Source organism: Crotalus tigris, unplaced genomic scaffold (assembly GCF_016545835.1).
Source record: "Crotalus tigris isolate CLP2741 ecotype Arizona unplaced genomic scaffold, ASM1654583v1 scf7180000017695.2238764, whole genome shotgun sequence".
Taxonomy (NCBI): Eukaryota; Metazoa; Chordata; class Lepidosauria; order Squamata; family Viperidae; genus Crotalus; species Crotalus tigris.
In genome coordinates, this window is record NW_024096573.1 from 1494647 (window position 1) to 1514980 (window position 20334).

General features: G+C 38.7%; 1 protein-coding gene across 4 annotated transcripts in view; it reads right to left on the minus strand.

Annotated features, from left to right (window-relative positions):
* LOC120305917 (glutamyl aminopeptidase) overlaps positions 1-20334 on the minus strand; it is a 129258-nt gene that overhangs the window by 96930 nt on the left and 11994 nt on the right. For 3 of the 4 annotated variants that reach the window (XM_039338342.1, XM_039338340.1, XM_039338341.1), the window contains one exon: positions 17410-17616. In XM_039338342.1, coding sequence (XP_039194276.1) covers positions 17410-17423 — 14 coding nt within the window. In that variant the 5' untranslated portion in view covers positions 17424-17616. Of the gene's footprint in view, positions 1-16333; positions 16423-17409; positions 17617-20334 lie in introns of all 4 variants that reach the window. The other variant, XM_039338343.1, reaches the window with a different exon arrangement.

Sequence of the window (20334 nt, forward strand, 5' to 3'; positions counted from 1 at the left end):
GAAAAAAACATTGCAGTTTTTTTCTAATATTTACTAGTTCAACAATAGAACCAGTTATCCAGTGAAATAGCAGAAGGGACTCTTTCATTGGATCTGTTGAAGTGAAGACCAAGCTGTTATGGATGTTTGAATTTGGATTAACTGCACTCACTGTACAGTACACAATGGCCTGAACAGCTCCTTCTGCCAAAGAATACTAGGGGTATTCTTACTTCAGTATCCTTGCTTTCTAACGTCAAGCTATAGGAATGGTTGCAGTCAGGAACCAATGTTGAGAGATTTTAGGTTTTTATGCAACAGAAGACATGGGACCATGAACAAGCAGAGAATGTTTATGACTTATTTAAGTAGTTTCAATGATTAATTCTCCCTCGTTCATGCAGACACATATCATATACTATTCGATGATCAGTTTGATCATGATTTGATCTGAGGAAGGCAGGTAGTAGAAGATGAACAACATGGGTCACAAGTCTTATACAAGTTTCTTGATTCCATGTTCCTTTAATAACATTTTTATTGCTTCCTCCATTGTGGCATGCACTGTTCACAGACTTTGGCTTTGGGTGCATACTTCCTTTCCCACATACTTGCTAGTTCAAAAAGGATTGGTTTTCTGCTGCTAAGGAATTCTTGTCTTCCCCACGGTCACAAAGAATTCATAATAGCTTTCTATTGGTTCTTCTCCTAGCTTGTTTTAACATTATGAGCTTTGTGATTCTACAATTGTATAACACAGGAAGAACTGCTTAGATTCAGATATATATGCAACTTGAGTGGTACAGGAGGCTTCATCCATTAAAGGAAGCTGCCTATACCACAGCTCACATCCCTGGGCAAGTCTAGTTAAGCCCCAGATTCACTCCACAACATTAAAGTACATCTATCACTCCCACAAGTGAAGACCAGTAATGTTCAATTTTATTAAACTTAAATGACAGTATTGGAACTGCAAAAAGTGTGAGCAATCTCCAAGATTGCTGCTTCAAAGGAATAAAAGAATAAGTTAAAATATAAATAATTAAAGCGACCTCATGTAAAAGTCAGGAAAATGTAACACTCAAAGATCCCTATAAGTTTTTTTTTATTTTAATGGAAACCATCAGGTGAGATTGCAATGATATGCAAAATTGTAAAATAAATATGTATAGTATTTCTATTTGAAAGTAATAATTCTCATTCAGTTCATATCTTTATAGCACTTCGTAGACAATAAATGAGAAAGACTTGGTTAAGGAAATATCTATTAGTTATGGGATAATGGAGAATTCATAATTTTTCCATTAATTTCTCTAAAGACTCAGTGTGAGAATGATCTGATTATAGGCCTGTTTGCCAGTGAAACACATTGTGTAAACAATCCATAAAGAAGCAAACAAATTAGCATGTAACCAAGTATAGTACTATTAGCTTCTAATTAATTATTTAAGATAAGAGAACAATTACCTTTGAGTAGTTTTTGCTGTTACTACATGAAACCCAGAAAGTGCACAACTGGTTACTTACATGTCTGTTTCTAAGATGTGATTTTTAAAAAAATGCTATACCATTATCTTAAATGAAATCTATATCAATAGTGCAAAGGATGGTTAGGAGATTGTGTAAAATAAAATGCTTGTTCCAGGAATGCCTTTGGGATTAACATAAAATGATGTCTTCAGCAGATTTAAATTGAAGTCCATGGAGATCAACCACACCTAAACTTTTATTATGCTTTTAGATATTAAAATCATTACCTAATACAATGCTTTGAGTTAGCCTCATTTAAACAGCATATTTAACTAATCTAATTATAGTGTATGTTTATCAATTATCTTCCAATCTTTCCCACAAATACCAGAGAAATGTCTCTGCATCTACCAATTGTCATTCATTTTGACAAAAAAAATTCGGCGTTATTTAACGCCTTTAAGAAAAAGAAAATTCCAGATAATTCCTACTATGCCAAGTGGTATTCTTGCACATACTTGGTTATGACATGGCCAAAGGAAAGTATAAAAACGGCCTTTTCAATTGTCTTTCTTCCAGTGAAACATTACTCTGCTTTGCCCTATACTCCTCAACTTATGACATTTGTTCAATAAGTGTACGACAGTCCTGAAAAAAAGCAACTTACCACCAGTCCTCACATTTATGACTGCTGTAGTGTCCTGAGGTTATGTGATTGCCATTTGTGACTTTTCTTGGGGCTTCCAACAAGCAAAGTCAATGGGGGAAGCTGAGTCACTTAACGGCCCTGGCAAAAAGGTCATAAAATCAGGTTTGACTCATTTAATGACCTGTTGCTTACTGATGGAAGTTCCAGTACTGATTGTGGTCATGCATCAAGACTATCTGTACTTCAGTCAAGTCCCAAATGAAAGAATGAGGGAATTCCTTTCAGTGGGCTCTATTATTACAGTGATATCGTCACTGCCGCAGGTGATGATTTTCTTGTCCAAGGAATTGTTGAGGAATTTCTCCTTTCCCTAGAGATACTATCCATCCAGTTTCTTTGCCCACAGTTGTAGATGATAGAATGAGGCTGGCTTTATTCATTATAAGTATCTAGTTTTAGTCTATGGTTAATCATCTGGTACCATGAGACACAGAGTACTACCAGCCTTTAAAACTTCATAATTGTTTATAAACAGATTGCCCTCATTGACAAATAGGAACTGTATAATTTACTCCAAAAGGCAGAGAAAGAAAAGACTTTGCTGAGAAAATTATCTGCTACATAGCAGTATGGTATGTTATGACTCCGCGGATATTACTACAGACAAGGCATTTATGCTATGCAAAACCAGATAATATACTTATTAAGGAAAATTAATATCCTGTTCTTCTGGTACATATACACATCACTTAGAGAAACTACCAGGAATAACTAAAATAATTCAAAGGAAAAAAGGAAGAATTAGGAAACAAGCAGATCTGATAGCTTTTTCAACTACCAGATCTGCTTGTTTCCTAGTTCTTCCTTTTTTTATCTGGTAAACAAGAAAAGGTGATATATATTCAATAAAAACTAAGCTTTATCACACAGTGAAAGAATTATCATGGGACAAAAGAGGTGTAATATTTGGATTGCAGCCTCTGAGAAGGTGTTTGTCCAGTTTTCGTCAACTAGGCCTCTCATATTAGAAGCAAATTAACTGTTCATCCGGTGATGGGCATCCACTTCTACATTCTTATCCACTTGATATCAGTTGCTTGTTCACAGGAATACAGATTAATATTCTAATAGGAAAATACCCATGTCCTGGGTGGATTGATGGCCATCTTAAGATAAGGGCACAGGTAAATCCCATCGATCATCATATGCTATTCAATGGCCCAGTAGACATGCCGAATAAACAGAAAGAGAGAGGCAATTCTCTTACTCCACTTTTGCTCCCCAGTAAATTACTTAGGTCATGCTCCCTTACATTGGAAATAATGTAGAGCAATCACAAAACCTCTTTTAATTTGGCCAGCCCCCTTTCAAAACCTTCCAAATGGATCTCTACTGCCATATCTGACGGGCATGACATTCCTCTGTTTTTACTATTTATAGTTAATACTTCCTTTTGTTAACTACAATGGAATTCTTTATCATTATAAACAAATGAGATTTCTTTTTGTTATGTCCTGGGCCGGCAGGCACAGGCTGCAGCAATTGGCCCTGGCAGACCATGTGGATGCCTGGGACAAGAAAGGCTGCTTCCAGCCTTTGCAATGATTGGCCAGCAAAGTATTGTGCAGGGGGGCTATAAAAGGGGGCCGCACCATTTCAAAACCTGTTCTGTTGGTGTTGCAATAAAGGAGACTGTTGGAACTCGTTGCTTCGTCTCAATGCCTCTTTTCCTGAAACAGAACATTGGCGTCGAAGGCCAAGGCAAACAGATTAAGAAGTCAAGCTGACTCACCACAGGGGAGCTTGCAGCTCGGAGAAGTGTGGCTCCTGGAGATTGACTTAGCCTGCCAGCACTGAGACGCTGGAGGTGAGCTCAGAAAAGGGGGCCCCTTCTCAATCCTTGCAGCAAGAGGCGTGGACAAAGTTCCTGGGCTGAAACGATGGCAAAGATAGGCCGGCTTTCAGAATTTGACACAGCTCACCCAGAACGCTGAAGCTTGTACTTGGCCTGGGTGGAAAACTACCTCCGGGTGAATCAAATTCGTGAAGATGACCTCAAAGCTGCCACACTGCTGTGTATGTGTGGGCAAGAGACCTTCGAGATTGACCCAGCACCACTGGAATCAATCACCTACACAGAATTGAAGAGGATGCTTCGAGAGCATTTTGAACCCAAGCTCTCAGTGATTGCCTGGCAATACACGTTCGAGCAGAGGGACCAGAGGCCTGGTGAGTCTGCAGCAGAGTTTGTTGTGGCCTTGCGACAAGCAGCTAGGCCCTGTGAATTCAAAGACTTGGAGGAGAGACTGAGGGATCGGCTGGTCTGTGGCCTGCAAAGCTGGGAGTTGCAGTAGAAGCTCTTCGCGAAGGAAGGCCTCACGTTCCAAGATGCCCTGAGGGAAATTTCAGCCGAAGCAGCAGCAGGCGGAGCTATGAAGGCCTTGCGGCTCTCCAAGCCCCCTCAAGTTCCAGCTACCGTCATCAAGGGGTTGCTCATGAAGAATCCGAACAGGATCCAGAGTTGGAAGTGGACCGGCTGCATCAGACTCCAGGGAGAAGGCCTCACGGAGGGAAGGCCCAGCCAGCATCATCCCCTCGGTGCATCGGGTGTGGAGGCCGCCATCGCCGCGCAGACTGCCGTTTTCGCTCCGCCATCTGCAGGGCCTGAGGGAAGCAAGGCCACATTGCCTCCATCTGTTTGGGTCACCAGAAGGAACGTTACCCAGAAGAATTGCCTCAGAAAGGTACCAGGGTCCCCAGCCAGAACAGGGTGGGCTTCTGCGCATCACGTAGGAGTGTTTTTAGAACGGGAGTCCACAAGCCACTTAGGAAGAAGCTTCACATCGATGTGAAGTTGCAAGGGGTCCCCTTGTCGATGGAGCTGGACACTGGGGCTGCTCTATCAATCATCTCCCTAGACACCTTTAACAAGGTTTGCAGCAGAAGCAGCCTATGGGTGAAACTCAGGCCATCAAACCTCATCCTCACAGATTTCCAAAATTCCAGAGTCAACGTGAGGGGGGAGGCCACACTCAAGGTGCAGCATAGGAATTTTGAGGGGCTACTGGATGTAGTTGTGGTTGGGGGAGACCGTACGAGTCTCATTGGACTCGACTGGTTTGAGGCCCTGGGAATTCAGGTGACTGGAATACACAGCATGCAAACAACAGGCCTGGCTGGGATCTGCAAGGAGTTTGCAGATATGTTTAGTCCAGAACTTGGCTCCTACAAAAGCCCTCCTATTTCTCTGAGGCTAGACCCAGCCATAGCCCCCATTAGAATCAAGCCACGCAGGGTGCCCTTTGCCTTAAAGGGTAAAATAGATGCAGAGCTGGATAAACTGATTCAGCAGGGTATCTTAGAGCCTGTGGACAGTAGTCCATTGGAAACGCCCATAGTTACGCCACTAAAGGCCAATGGTTAAGTCTGAATCTGTGCGGACTACAATTGCACGCTTAACAAAGCGCTGCAGCAGCATTCATACCCAGTACCAGTGGTCAGTCACATTCTAGCCTCCCTCAAGGGGGGCCAGATCTTTGCTAAGCTTGACCTGGCTCAGGCCTATCAACAATTGCCAGTTGATGAGGAAATGGCCAAGGCCCAAACTATAGTGACTCACAGGGGGGCATTCAAGGTAAAAAGATTGCAATTTGGAGTAAAAGTGGACCCTGGCATCTTCCAGAGTGTAATGGAGCGAATGCTCCGAAATATCCCTGGCGTTTGCCCATACTTTGACGATGTCCTCATCGCTGGGGACTCAGCTGACAATTTAGCCGAAAGTCTGAGAGCCGTTTTGCTACATTTCCGCCAAGTGGGGCTGAAACTTAAGCAAGACAAGTGCAAGATCAGGGTTACCTCCACGGAGTTTCTAGGATTCCGCATTGATGCTCAGGGTATCCACCCTGCTGAATCCAAGCTGCAAGCAATTCAGCAGGCCCCAAGTCCCAAATCCAAGGACGAACTTCAGGCCTTTCTGGAACTGCTAAATTTTTACCACTCATTCCTTCCTCACAAGGCTGCAGTGGCTGAGCCGTTAAACTGGCTCTTGGACAAACAGTCCCCGTGGCAGTGGACACAAGCACATGAAAAAAGCTTCAAAGAGGTCAAGGCCTTGCTCTCTTCAAATGCGGTCCTCACGCAGTTCAATGAGAACTTGCCAGTGTGCATCGCCTGTGATGCGTCCCCTTATGGGATTGGGACTGTGTTAAGTCACTTGAAGGCTGATGGAACGCAAGTCCCAATAGCGTACTACTATAGAACCCTATCATCAGCTGAACGCAATTATGCACAGATAGATAGGGAAGCTTTAGCCATAGTGGCTGGCATAAAGAAGTTCCATGACTTCGTATATGGCCGCTACTTCATTATCTTTACAGACCATAAGCCACTGCTGGGGTTGTTCTCAACGAACAAACAAACCCCACACATAATATCCCTATGAATGGTGAGGTGGTTTATATTCCTGTCTGCATATACCATACACTGGTTCACAAGCCAGGCAAAGAAATGGGTCATGCAGATGGTCTCAGCAGGTTGCCATTACAGAGGCAGACCCAGCACCTGCCAATCGCATCCTGTCTATTCAGGACTTGCCTGAATCTCCTCTCAGTGCTAGGGATGTGGCTGCAGAAACAGCCACCAATTACACGCTAACACACGTGCTGACTTGGGCGTTGTCTGGATGGCCTGACACACGTCCAGGCTCAGAATTCCAGAGCTTCTGGCAGAGGAAGCATGAGATTTCCACCTTCAAGGGGTGTGTCCTATGGGGTAGCCGGGTAGTAATCCCAACCTCATTGAGGACTAGAGTCCTGCAGTCTCTGCATTATGGACATCCGGGAATAGTCCGGATGAAGGCGTTAGCGTGCAGCCATCTTTGGTGGCCTGGGCTCGAGGCCCAGGTCCACGGGTGCACTGTTTGTCAACAGTCAAGGCCGGAGATGCCCCAGGCCCCAGTTTATAGGTGGGAGGAGACTCATACCCCATGGTCGAGGGTCCATATCGACTACGCTGGGCCCTTTCAGGGGCAATTCTTAATTCTCATGGACAACCATTCCAAGTGGCTAGAGGTCATGCCTGTCTCCTCCACTACCACTGCTAGGACCATCCAGGTGCTGAGAGGGATCTTCGCCGCACATGGACTTCCAGATGTCCTTGTCTCCGCCAACGGGCCCCAATTCACATTGTTTGAGTTCAAGGCGTTCTTCCAGGCCAATATGATCCGGCATACCACATCTGCACTGTTCCATCCAGCTTCCAACGGCCAGGCTGAATGAATGGTGCGCACAACCAAGGATGTCTTAAAGAGGATCACTCACAAGACTTGGCATCACAGGTTAGTGGACTTTCTTCTGTGCCACTGCACCACACCTTGCACAGCTACTGGAAAGAGCCCAGCTGAACTCCGCTGGGGTCGCCGCCTCATCACAAAACTGGACAGATTGCACCCAGACCGGGTGGCTTCACAGGTGTCACAGCCGCGGGCACCCAGGAGACTACAAGTGGGAGATCCGGTCTGGGCAAAAAACTATGGACCAGGACATCTCTGGGTCACAGCAGTGGTATGCAAGGTCTCTGGGCTGCTGTCATACGAAGTGGCCTTGGACGATGGTCGTGTGATCCGACGTCACATTGACCAACTGCGCTGGAGGCTTCCCAGAAACTCTTCCGCTCCTAGCTCTGCTCTTGGGGGGGAGGAGGACCACAATTACAATTGTGGACCACGGTCTCTCCAACATCCCCAGGCTTCAGCTATTGCTCCAAACAGGGAGTCCGCAGAAAGGGGGTTCGCCATGGAGACAGCTCCAGCCTATGGCACTCAGGCCACTCCAGCTGCTGGTCTAGGGCTCAAGGGATAGTGCTCCCAAGAGGAGTCCATTGGGGACTTGGGGAATTCCACCCCACCACTGGACTTGGGGAATTCCACCCCCCCAAGGAACCCTGGCTTGGATTTAGCAGATCCAGCCAGTCAGCAGCTGGGTGGGTCCCCTGGATCTTTGGGGAAAAAAAGTCCTGGTCTGCCTAGCCTGGCAGGCGAGCTGGCTGGCCAGCTCGCCTGCCAGCTTGCCATGAGAAGATCAGGGCGGGCCAGAGGTCCTCGCAAATACTTACAAGACTATGTACGGTCCTTGTCAGTTCATGGGCAGGCCTGGTAGTCTGGGTTAAGTAATGCAGCTCAAGGGGAGTGGGGAGCATGGCGATAGCAAGACTATAGTGTTGTGTATATATAGATGCAACGTAAACAATGTAATGGAGTGTTGGAGTATTTAAAATAATAAGTGTGCCTTATTATTTTAGTCAAGGGGGGAGGGGTGTTATGTCCTGGGCCAGCAGGCACAGGCTGCAGCGATTGGCCCGGGCAAACCATGTGGATGCCCGGACAAGAAAGGCTGCTTCCAGCCTTTGCAATGATTGGCCAGCAAGGTATTGTGCAGGGAAGCTATAAAAGGGGGCCGCACCATTTTAAAACCTGTTCTGTTGGTGTTGCAATAAAGGAGACTGTTGGAACTCGTTGCTTCGTGTCAATGCCTCTTTTCCTGAAACAGAACATTTTTGTTTATAGGTTTCCCTTGCAAGCCCCAGGCATTTCTTTTCTAACTCATCTTTAATGAGGCAGAAACACTCAGGACAACCAGAGAAACTAAACAGGTAGAGTCACAATATTTCTAGAATAGTGTTTCTCAACCTTGGCAACTTTTACAATGTGCAGATTTCAACATCTAATATGCCCAAGCCAACAAATTCTAGGAATTGAAATAAATCTTACAGTTGCCAAGTTTGAGCAAGAATTCTAGAATGTCCTCAGCCCAGCAGACCTAATTGGGTTTATTTTTTTTCTCAGGTTTGTCTATGGCGTTTCTCAATCATCCAGGCCATGATTGTCCCAAAGATGTTTTTCAAAAAGCAACTAGATTTTATTGGGTTTTTTCCTTGAACACGTTTCACTTCCTTCAAAACATTTCCTTGAAAATGTTTCACTTATTTAAGAAGTTTCTTCATTTTTTTTCTTTGAAAACCTTTTGTTTCTCATCCAAGAAGCTTCTTCAATTTTAACTTAGAACTTCAGTTAGAATTGAAGAAGCTTCTTGGATAAGAAGCCAAATGTTTTCAAACAAAAAACCAAGAAACTCCAGTTGCCTTTTGGAAAAGCACCTTTGGGACAGGTCTACACCTGGAGTTTCCCTAATGACCTTTGGATTCCCTTTCTTTTTTCTTTTTATTGTAATTCTATTAAAGCTTACAAGGACAAAGTTAAAAGACTAATGTAAACTGAAGAAAACAAAAAAAGTAAAGAAAAGAGAGTACAGAGAAATAGAAAAAATAAAAATAAAAGATGATTCCTCTCTCTCTCTTCAGAGAAGCATAAACAGTTTTAGTAATTACATCTTCTCTGGTGTTTCAATGGAAAAAAATCTCCCATATCTCATCCCTTATCAATAATCAAACTGTTAAAAAAATAATTCAATCCTAATGGCAATATTCTATTCTATTCTATTCCATTCCATTCCATTCCATTCCATTCCATTCCATTCCATTCTATTCTATTCTATTCTATTCTATTCTATCAAAATAGTAACATATATACTTTAATAGTAATATACTGTATACTTTAATTTGTGTTTTGCTTAACACAACCAAACAAATCTATTTTATAATAAAAGTTATCACTCTCTAAAAAATAAAGCAACAGAAATATCTCACTTAACCAACCAAGTTCTGTTCAAAAGGAAATCTCATTAATATCTACCAGAAACCATAACATATATAAGTTAACTCTGATCTAATAACTTCACTTGGTAAACCTTCTATTTACTTTTTTAAAGTTTGATCCTTGATTCCATCAAATAATGACCCATACATTGATTTACTATCACTTTCTCTTTGTGTCCTCCCAGGAATATCTTCATTAGTTAACACATTTCTTCCGAAAATCCAAGAAGGGAACGCTTTCCACATCACTCTTCTGATTTATTATTTGTATGGTTCTTTTAACTATTGACATCAGCTGATTTCATTTGTAAACGATGCCATTTTGCATTATTTTCTATATCATGCTTATATTCTGGCATTTTAAAATCCATTTTCAGATCCACAACATTTTTTTCCATATCATTTTTGTAATTCAGCATTTTTAAATAAAATCTACATTCAACTGAATTCCGGTCTGTGTTGTATCCAATAAAGTCTGTTGTTCTAATGTACATCCTCTCTTATAGTATTAGACAATCTTGTAAGTAATTTCTGAGTACATTGTTCTCAAACAGCCTTAGTTTCTTCTACAGTTAAATAGTATTGCTGTATTGTATCAATGGATCTCTTCTCCTTTATTTGTAGCCTTTTGTTCTCTCTGGTTCCATTTCCTTGGTGCTCAATAAAAATTAAGCTTAGAATTGAGATAGTTATAAGAACACTTGTTACAACTGGAATTAGTGTAAAGGTTTAAACACCAACAAATTTAAAACACAGTGGTGGTATTAACTGAAAGAAAAGCTTAGAAAAGTTTATTATGAAAAATTACACCAGTGTTAAATATTATGAAGATGCAAGTAATTTTAGTCAGGCATGTTTAATGAACTAAGAGATGATAGTGAAGAATGTTGGTGGTAGAAAATAGATTTAGATGAAAATGGGCAATGAGTTCGAGAAGGATTAATCCTTAGAGAGAAAGCAATGACAAACAGAATTGTGAAGAATAAGAATATTCCTAGGATAACAAACTTCAAAATAGTACAGCAGTGTTCTTTCTGGTGGTAATGCATGGCTTGGAAAGTTGGACCCTGAGAAAGAGTGATGAGAGATAACCTGCCTTCAAATTATGGATCTGAAATCCATAAGGCTGGACTGCAAGAAGAACCAATTAATTGTGGACAAAATAGACTTGAGACAAAGATTAGCAAACAGAAGATTAGCAAGCAGAAAATCATATACTTTGAGATCAAGTGGATGATAGATTAAAAAACTTTGATGGGAACAGCGGAGGAAAGGGGGTAAATGTTCTTTAGTCATTCAGTCCCTTTGGACTGTGACCCAGTGGACATCCTATCAAACAGATAGTAACTGATGGGATTGATTGGTAGGATGAAGGAAGACACAGGAAAAGCTACAAGTTGTTATTATTAAATTCACTCTGTATGTGCTTCTATTTCTGTGTACATGTGGGATATATAAAAATCAGTATCACTTTGTTTAGATGTGACAGTATATTAAGTTGTTCTAAAAAGGTATTCACCATTATCCTTCTATATGAAGCTATTCATCTACCCTGACCACTGTGCAAACTAAAAAATATCCCATTATAATTGGATCAGCACACACACACACACACACACACACACACACACACAGCTGCTTCTAACTTATTGAATATTTCAATTGACCTATTGGCATTTTTGAAGTTCTTTGAATCATGTTAAATGAATCGTTAATTATTAAAGTATATGTATATTTTAATGACATTGAGCTTCTTATATGTTTACGCTGATTATCTAATTTGAATTGATCTAAACACACTATATTTGTGGAAGATTTGATATATAAAGTGGTTAAAGACATGGAAGTTTCTGGATAGAAAGTTCTTAGTGCTGTCATTCTAATGGAACTATGAAGCTATTCCATCTTTTAATATATTTTTAACAAAGAGAAAACTTCAATTAGTTACTAATTACATGGGAGTAATAAGGTAGGTAATAATTCCTGTAACCCACAACTAAAATAGGCTAAGTACAAAAAGAAAGCTTGTGTAACTTGTAGAGATGTTACTCATATCCTTATAAAACCAATGTCATATATTATTATCTGGTCAATCGTTTTTTATCAATCAGAACATTAAAATATGTGGTTCAACAGTAATTATAGATTACAAATATTGTATCAGGTAATGAAGATCAATAGATCAAAAGCTTCTCTCACAGGATTGGCTAGATTATTGGCTGTGTAGTGAGTCACAAAAGCTTATTTATGAGCTAAGTCCATATGTATTCATGTATGTCTTAGTAGACAATAACAACTAAATACTGGTGAGAAACATACGCCTTGCTTTTTAATTTTTTTTCTAATTTTCCAATTCATTTTAATGGAAATTGTTCTTTACTCTGTTCCCGTTTGTTTTACACTTTTAAGATCAAATAGTTATGCCGCGAGAGTAACTATTTATTCATTTCTATATGATTTTGTACCTTATTAATTTTACTGGTGAAGGACTTTTACAGACAAGTCCAATACTTACTTATATTTACTTGAAAATAATCCATTGATCTGAAACAGAACATAATACTTGTTGAATGTATTCCTTTTAAGAAATATATACACTGAAGTTTTCCAACCTGTGGCCTTTTAGGAAACTTCAGATTATCCATATGTGTCAAAATAAATTAAGACTGGCCAAAATTTACAAAATTACCAAATTTCACAAGGCTTTAATACTCTTTGTTGAAATCTTACAGATTTTGGCATTTTAAGAGGTAATTCACACTTATGTGCAATTTGGTGATCTCACATGATTTCAGCCATCACAACACATGCACACATATACATAGTTTAAATTTAATTTTGGGATGCTACCTATAGGACATCACTTGTGACATAATATTGAGAAGCCCTATACTCCCAATCTTTGGTTTTATGCAGTAGTCTCATTCAGTGTACTCAATGCTTTTTTTCTTTAAAAAAAAAAAAAAAGGTGCCGGAACTCACACACATCATATAACCCGCCCTGCCTATCCTACATGGTTCCATCCCAAAAAGGTGCCGGAGCTCCGTTTTGGGCGTTCTATGAGAAAAAAAGCCCTGAGTGTACTGGTTTATAGAAAAGTACTGCTGGTTTTCATTGCAGATACCCACAGTTTTTTAAAAAAGTAAAATAGTTCCACAACAGAATCCCTTATTATTCTAGCTTTGTTACATAGCTAGAGAGCTTTGTGAAAATCAGAAACTGCATGTGTTATTTTTGTGGAAGAACTCCATATGTTCCATCAATTCCCAGATGATTCAAAGTTTCAATTAAAAGTTATATTCAAGCTGTTATTCGGGGAATCCTGCAGTTCCAAGGACATTTAACTGGATTCCTTGGTAAGAAATAACAGTAGATTCTTTCTTTTTTCTAAGATAAAATATTGACCTAGTTAAAAATCTAAGCACACTGAAATCCAGTTATAATCAAGCTTAATTATGATCAAATGTTTGTTCTCTGTATGACGAAGCCATAGCTTTTGTATCCTGAGAAGAGAGCACACCTGGAGAAACCCAAAGGTGTTTTTTAAAAGGCAACTGGACTTTGATTTTTTCTTGAAAATGTTTCACTTCTCATCCAAGAAGCTTCAATTCTAACTAAAGAATCTTCTTGGATGAGAAGTGAAATGTTTTCAAAGAAAAAACAAAGTCCGGTTGTCTTTTGGAAAAGCAGCTTTGAGACAACCACGACCTGGATGCAGAAGCAGCATATTTAAGGAGAGACTTGCAAGGTTCTATTATAGCCTGACTCAGTAAGGTATAGTTATTGTTTTCTGTGGCAAGCGGTATGATGGCCTAATGGTGAAGAAGATGTTGTCTCCCATTCAGAGAATTCAATCCTAGGCTGTGACAGATGCTGCTCTCTCAGGGTGCAAAGAGAAAATATCTGCTGCCAAACTCATGTGGGCATCAGGAAGAGCATCTGGACAGTAAATGCTCAGCTCCATTCAGTTACCTCAACTCTATCCCGAATTAAGAGATTAAGGATTGGAAAAAGGAAACAAAATTGTTTTTCTATGGCATCTGTTTGCTGATCTGACTACCTTGAATTGGTGACAGCTTTTCAGAATATGAAGTACAGATAATCCTTGATTTACAACAGTTCATTTAGTGACTGTTTGAAGTTACAACGGCACTGAAAAAAGTAACTTATGATTATTTTTTAATCTTAGGACCATTGCGGCATTCCCCAAGGTCATGTCAAAATTTGATTGCTTAACAACTGACTCATATTTATGATGTTTGCAGTGTTCCAGGTCATGTAATCACCTTTTGTAACCTTCTGATAAGCAAAGTCAATGGGGAAGCCAGATTCACTTAATAGCTATATTACTAACTTAACAACTACAATGATTCACTTAACAACTGTGGCAAGAAAGGCCATAAAAGGGGACATAACTCAGTTTACAAATGTCTCACTTAGCAACAGAAAGTTTGGGCTCAGTAAATCAAGGACTACCTGTAATAATTCATCAGGTGAATTCAGATTCCTTAGCAATCCTATGTTTCTTGCTATTTTGTGATTTCTAAAGGATTTGTTTGAATAACAGAGTAATAGAGTTGGAAGGGATCTTAGAGGTCTTATTAATCCAACCTCCTGGCACAAATAGAACACCTTATACCATTCTGGACAAATGGCTGTCTAATATCTTCTTAAAAATCTTCAGTGACAGAGCACTCACAACTTCTGAAGACAATCCATCCCACTGGTTGTTCTCACTGTCAGGAAATTTCTTAGTTCTAAGTTACTTCTCTCCTTGATTAGTTTCCATCTATTATTTCTTGTCCTGACTTCTGGTGCTTTGAAAACAGCTTGACCGCCTCTTCTTTGTGGCATCCCCTCAAATATTTGAACACTGCTATCATATCAACCCTAGCCCTTCTTTTCATTAGATTAGACATACCCAATTCCTCCAACCATTCTTCATATGTTTTAGCCTCCAGCTCCCTAATCATCTTCGTTGCTCTTTTCTGCACTCTTTCCAGAGTCTCAACATCTTTTTTATACTGTGGAGATCAAAACTGGATGCAATATTCCAAGTGTGGTCTTACCAAGGCACTATAAAGCAGTACTACAATTTCATACGATCTTGATTCTATCCCTGTTAAGCAGTCTAGGATTGCATTGGCTTTGTTGGCAACTGCAGCACACCGGTGGCTCATATTTAAATGACTGTCCACAAGATCTCTCTTGCAGTTAATATTATTGAGCCAGGTTCTACCTATTCTATATCTGTACATTTGGGTTTTCTTGCCTAGGGTTAAAATCTTACTTTTCTCACCACTGAATTTCATTTTGTTAGATGGGGCCCAGTATTCAAGTCTGCCAAGATCTTTCAGGATCATGTTTTTTACTTTCCTTTTACCATTTCAATATAGAACAGCCAACATGTTTTACCATATAACCAATATGTTACGCAGCCAACTAGAACACATTTAATAAAAGAGATTCTAAAGATTAGCAATTAACTTTTTCTGGAATCTCTGGGGCAACATTTAGTGTATGTTTGGTTTGTGTGTGCATTTAAAGAGAGGATCTTACACTACGCATTACACGTGTCCGTAGTGTAAGATCCTCTCTTTAAATTACCCTTTAAATCTTACCACTCTCCTCTCCTAGACCATCAATTTATCCCATCCTGTCACACTCACCTAAAGTCTATACACATCACACCCACATTTATCCTGGTCCCACAGCAGACTAACAAAATTTCTGTGGTCATATATTATGTTATTGATGCATTAGCACTGACTGTTATTCTGTATACTGTTTAAAGTTATATGACTGAAACAGTCTATAAATTCATAAATACACTAACTTCACCCTATCTCACTAATGGGTTATGAATTAGGTTATGAAGGCAATGTCATGGACAGATGGCAAAAGAAGGGGCTAATATATTTATATATTTGGTTAGCTATAAGTTGTGACCCAGCCTTACTGAGCCTGCAAATACAGATTTAATGTTTAGAATAAACCTAGATAATTAAATTCTAAGAAACCCAAATAAAAAGATTAAGGAGCTACCAAACTGTTCACATTTCAGGGATTACTTCCCTTGGAATATTCTTCTCGTGAAGATATAGTAATAATCAAGACATAATAGGAAGTTATAATTTCTCATTAGTCAAATAGAAGTCAATTAAAAGCAGCTATTCTATTTTTAAGAAATGTGGTCACCTTAATTCTAACTGATTAAAATAGGTCATAGAAACATTAAAGAAAAAGTTGTTCTCATCAAATATTTTGTCTAGTGCAGGAATACTAACAAATTCCTGTAAGATGATCCAAAAGATGGCCACCATCTTTAAAAGCAGCTCTTACCATTAGGACATTTTTCTGATATCCAAACAAAATCTATTTCCTTGGAATTTAATTCCATGTATTCTTGTTTTGTCTTTGGGAACCATGCAGACAATTATGTGCCATCTTCTACATAAAAACCATTCTGCTACATAAAGCGTCCTCTTTTCCATGTTAAACTTTGCCAGTGCTTCCAACTGTACCTTCTAAGTTTCCTTTTGGGTCCCTCATCGCTTCTCTTGCTATCTTCTGAATATAGTCGGTTCGACACTTAACACTTCCCCTTAGCTTCCTGTAGAATAGTGTGTAAACACAATGATATGAATGTTCAGCTAATGATAGCATAGTTTAGCACCCATTTATGCCATTTTCTCTTTGAGAATATCATGAGAGAATGTCAAATATTAATATGGATGTTTAGCATTTTTATTGTTTTAAAATGTTATTAGTATTTTTAATTGTAAAATTTGTTTCTTTTCTGAATTTAAGCCTCCTGGACTCATTGACTGAGATAGGCAGTTTTAGAAATTAAATAAACAAAGAAACAAATATTTTGCTAAAATCAATGTACGTATATTTCTGTGGTCAAATAAATTAGACACATTGTCTAAAAGGGGATAAGGTTGGTTTACCATGATTTATTCTTGATAAATCCACACTGATGCCTGCCAAGGAATGCATTTTTTCTAACTGCTAGATAAATATATATTCAATATTATCTATCTATGTATGTATAGCCTTGTTCAGAATCCTGCATGTATGTGATGCAAGTAAAACTTAGTTTTACACATTTATTCGAAAACAGATGTTTGAACTTTAATCCACTTGAGTATTCTTTTACGAGTTAGATTTAGTTGTTAGTATAGAAACCTTTCAGAGGCACCATCTTTTTATTTCCCAAGAAGAGATCAACCCCGACTGCTCTTTAGAAGGCCAGATCCTGAAGTTGAAACTCAAATACTTTGGCCACCTAATGAGAAGGAAGGACTCACTGGAGGAGGGCCTAATGCTGGGAAAGATTGAGGGCAATAGAAGAAGGGGACGACAGAGAATGAGATGGCTGGATGGAATCACTGAAGCAGTAGGTGTGAACTTAAATGGACTCCAGAAGATGGTAGAGGACAGGAAGACCTGGAGGAACGTTGTCCATGGGGTCGCGATGGGTCGGACACGACTTCGCAATTAACAATAACAACAACAACAATTTTAGATTCTACAAACCTGTTCAGACAAGCAAATATTCATTCTGTACCCATTCTGCCCTTGAAATTTTACTTACCGTATTGGTGTCATACATTGTACTCTTGAGAATAAGCAGGTTTTACTACTTCTTTTACGCAGAATAGTAATTATTCAGCTCTTCAAATTTTATGAAAGTATCTCTCCTAGAAGCAGTCTGGTTTAGCCTTAAACCAGATTAGATTATTTCTCTATGCAATCCACTTTTTCATAGTCATTCATGTTGGGAGCAGACATCCTGAGGAATCTTATATCAGAGAGAGACAAAAAGTGGGTATTAGATAATATTTTGCTTCAAATGCATTAGAATGACAGTCAGGTCCTATTATGGATAGTTGATATTACCTTTAGTATTATCTCATTTATTTCAACTGGATGAAAGGAAGGGAGGGAAAGGAAAAAGAGACAGAGAATATTGAACTACAGTTAATTTATTGGTTAATATTTTATTCAAATTATATTTTAGCTGAAAAATGGAACATACATAATATTTACAATATGGACAAACTGGGTCTACTGATTCACAGTACAAAGAATTAGCTAAACGTATTAATGGAATTGCAAAAATGTACTGTTTTAAAACCTTTATTTAAAAAAATAAGATTACACATTTCTCCTTTTTTTTAAAATAATGCCACATGTTTATAACACTTGGACACCCTCTGGTTTTGTTGTACACTTAACTGAATTTAGGAGATCTAATTTCCCAATAATTGTGTGCAAATTACACATCTAAGGGGCTAAATGAAATATATACTACAAAGGTAGACAGTTAACTTTCCTCCTCTCCCCAGGGATTTCCCCCTTTATCTAGAGAATAAATTCTATACCAAGAGAGTTAGTTTTATAGCTAGAACATGGACTATTAGTCACTTAAAGGCAGCAATAAAGTCAATCTGATGTCCTGCTATTATTTATTTGTTCAATATATAAGCTTCTTTTATCAGGTGACTTGAAGCATTATACAACAAATTAAAGCAATAAAACTGTAATGAACATCTCTCTCTCTCTCTCTCTCTCTCTCTCTCTCTCTCTCTCTCTCTGTGTGTGTGTGTGTGTGTGTGAGTGTGTGTGTGTGTATTAGAGAAGGAAACACTAAGGACTCAGGAATAAAATCCCAAATGGCCAAGCCTTGAGTCTGCTGAAATAGCCATTTTTATCATATCATCAAGGCCATTCAGACTTTGGAGGAAGGAGATTGTCCCATGGGACAGGGGCAACACAGAAAAGGCATACCTCTTAAGACTCACAAAATAACATAATGGGACTTGGCATAGTTTTGTTCTACCAGATTTCATAGGACTGGGACTTCTGGAGAAGAAATGGTGACCAGAGGACAGTTCTGGTGAGAGGGGAGCCAATGACTGTGGCAGAATGAAGAGTCGATGAATGGGCTTAGGATCCCCCACAAGTGCTCCAGGCCGTTGCTCCTCATAACGAGACCACAAGACAGAAGACCCTGGAGAGTTTAATGCTCTGGGAGAAGAGAGAACCCATTCCTACCCACACTGCAGTTAATGTCTTCATGGACACAGGGTTCGAACATTTTTAAAAATTGCTTGTTTAAATATAAGTTTAAACATCTAGAAAATTCTCTCTTTTTCAAATAAACAGAAAAAGTTCTTTAGAATGTTGATTCTGGAAAATTATAAATGGACTAATGGTCCAGATGGACTTGAAATAACATTTTGAAATCAATTACATTTTGAATTCATCCTATGGAAAAAGTGTTTTGAAATCTTTTTTAAAAAAATGATAGGATAGGACTTTGAAGGTGAAGAACTCTTAAATTTGATTTACTAGTAAAGAATGGAGCAAAATATTTAATATTGAATATACTGAAGGATACTTGTGAATAACATATCTAGAAATTAATTTTAAGAGTCTCTGCAGTTATAGATAGAATGTGTTTAAAATATGATATGGAAAAGGAACAAGTTTTACCAGACAAGATTGACATTGATCTGAAAGTGGATTTAAAAATGACTGGCTACAAGAAAGATATGAAAAACATGCTACACTGGATAGACAAATGAAACCGGCTGATGTCTTAATAATTAAAACAGATAAAAGGTAACAAATGAAAAGAGTAACCTGCGTAATTTTCTTATATTGGATTTACAATAGACTTGTTAAAATTTTGAAAGATTTTATGAAAATGGACAAAGAGATGAAAAGAGATTAAGTTCTAGGACATTATTTGAACAAATTAAAGATCAGTTAAAAGTAAAAGAAATATGTAGTTGATTAAAATAGTTACAGTATATTCTCTGGTAATTCTTAGGGGACTTTTGTGATCAGGACTGAATAAGGAGGATGTAAGGATACAATTATAGATAAGAAATGAGATTTGGGAAGAAGAAATCATTTGGTGTATTTTTTAAAAGTTGCTAAATTGTTTACACTTGTGTTGATTGAATAAGTCATTTATATAATTTTTTCTTTTTCTTTACTATATTATTTTTATTTATTTTCTGTTTTTCTTATAGTTTGTACTAGTTTTTATCTTTTCAGTTATAATGTTTAATAAAATTATTATATAAAAATAAATTTAAAAGGACAGGTAAATATAACTGCAGAGAGGCAGTCTCTCCAGAAAAGCATATTTTGCAGTCTACTTGCATAGCTGCATAACTAAGCCCAGCAAAAAAGCAACTTGTAGTGTATTGATAATTTGTCTTCAGCACAGGCTACAGACAACAAGATAACAAAATACTATACACTTTTCTGACTATTGATTTGAGGCTTCGTAATATACTTACAGATTAAAACTGGCAATTATCTGCCAAATACAACCAAGAAACCAAAGTATTCTGGCAATTTGAAAGCTTGAATGGAAAAATACACTCTCTGTAATGCACCCATATAGTCCTGGTTTACTGTCTGTATTTAATAACCATTCAAAATTATGATGGAATAAAGCAGGGGTCTTCAAACTTGGCCCTTTTATGACTTGTGGACTTCA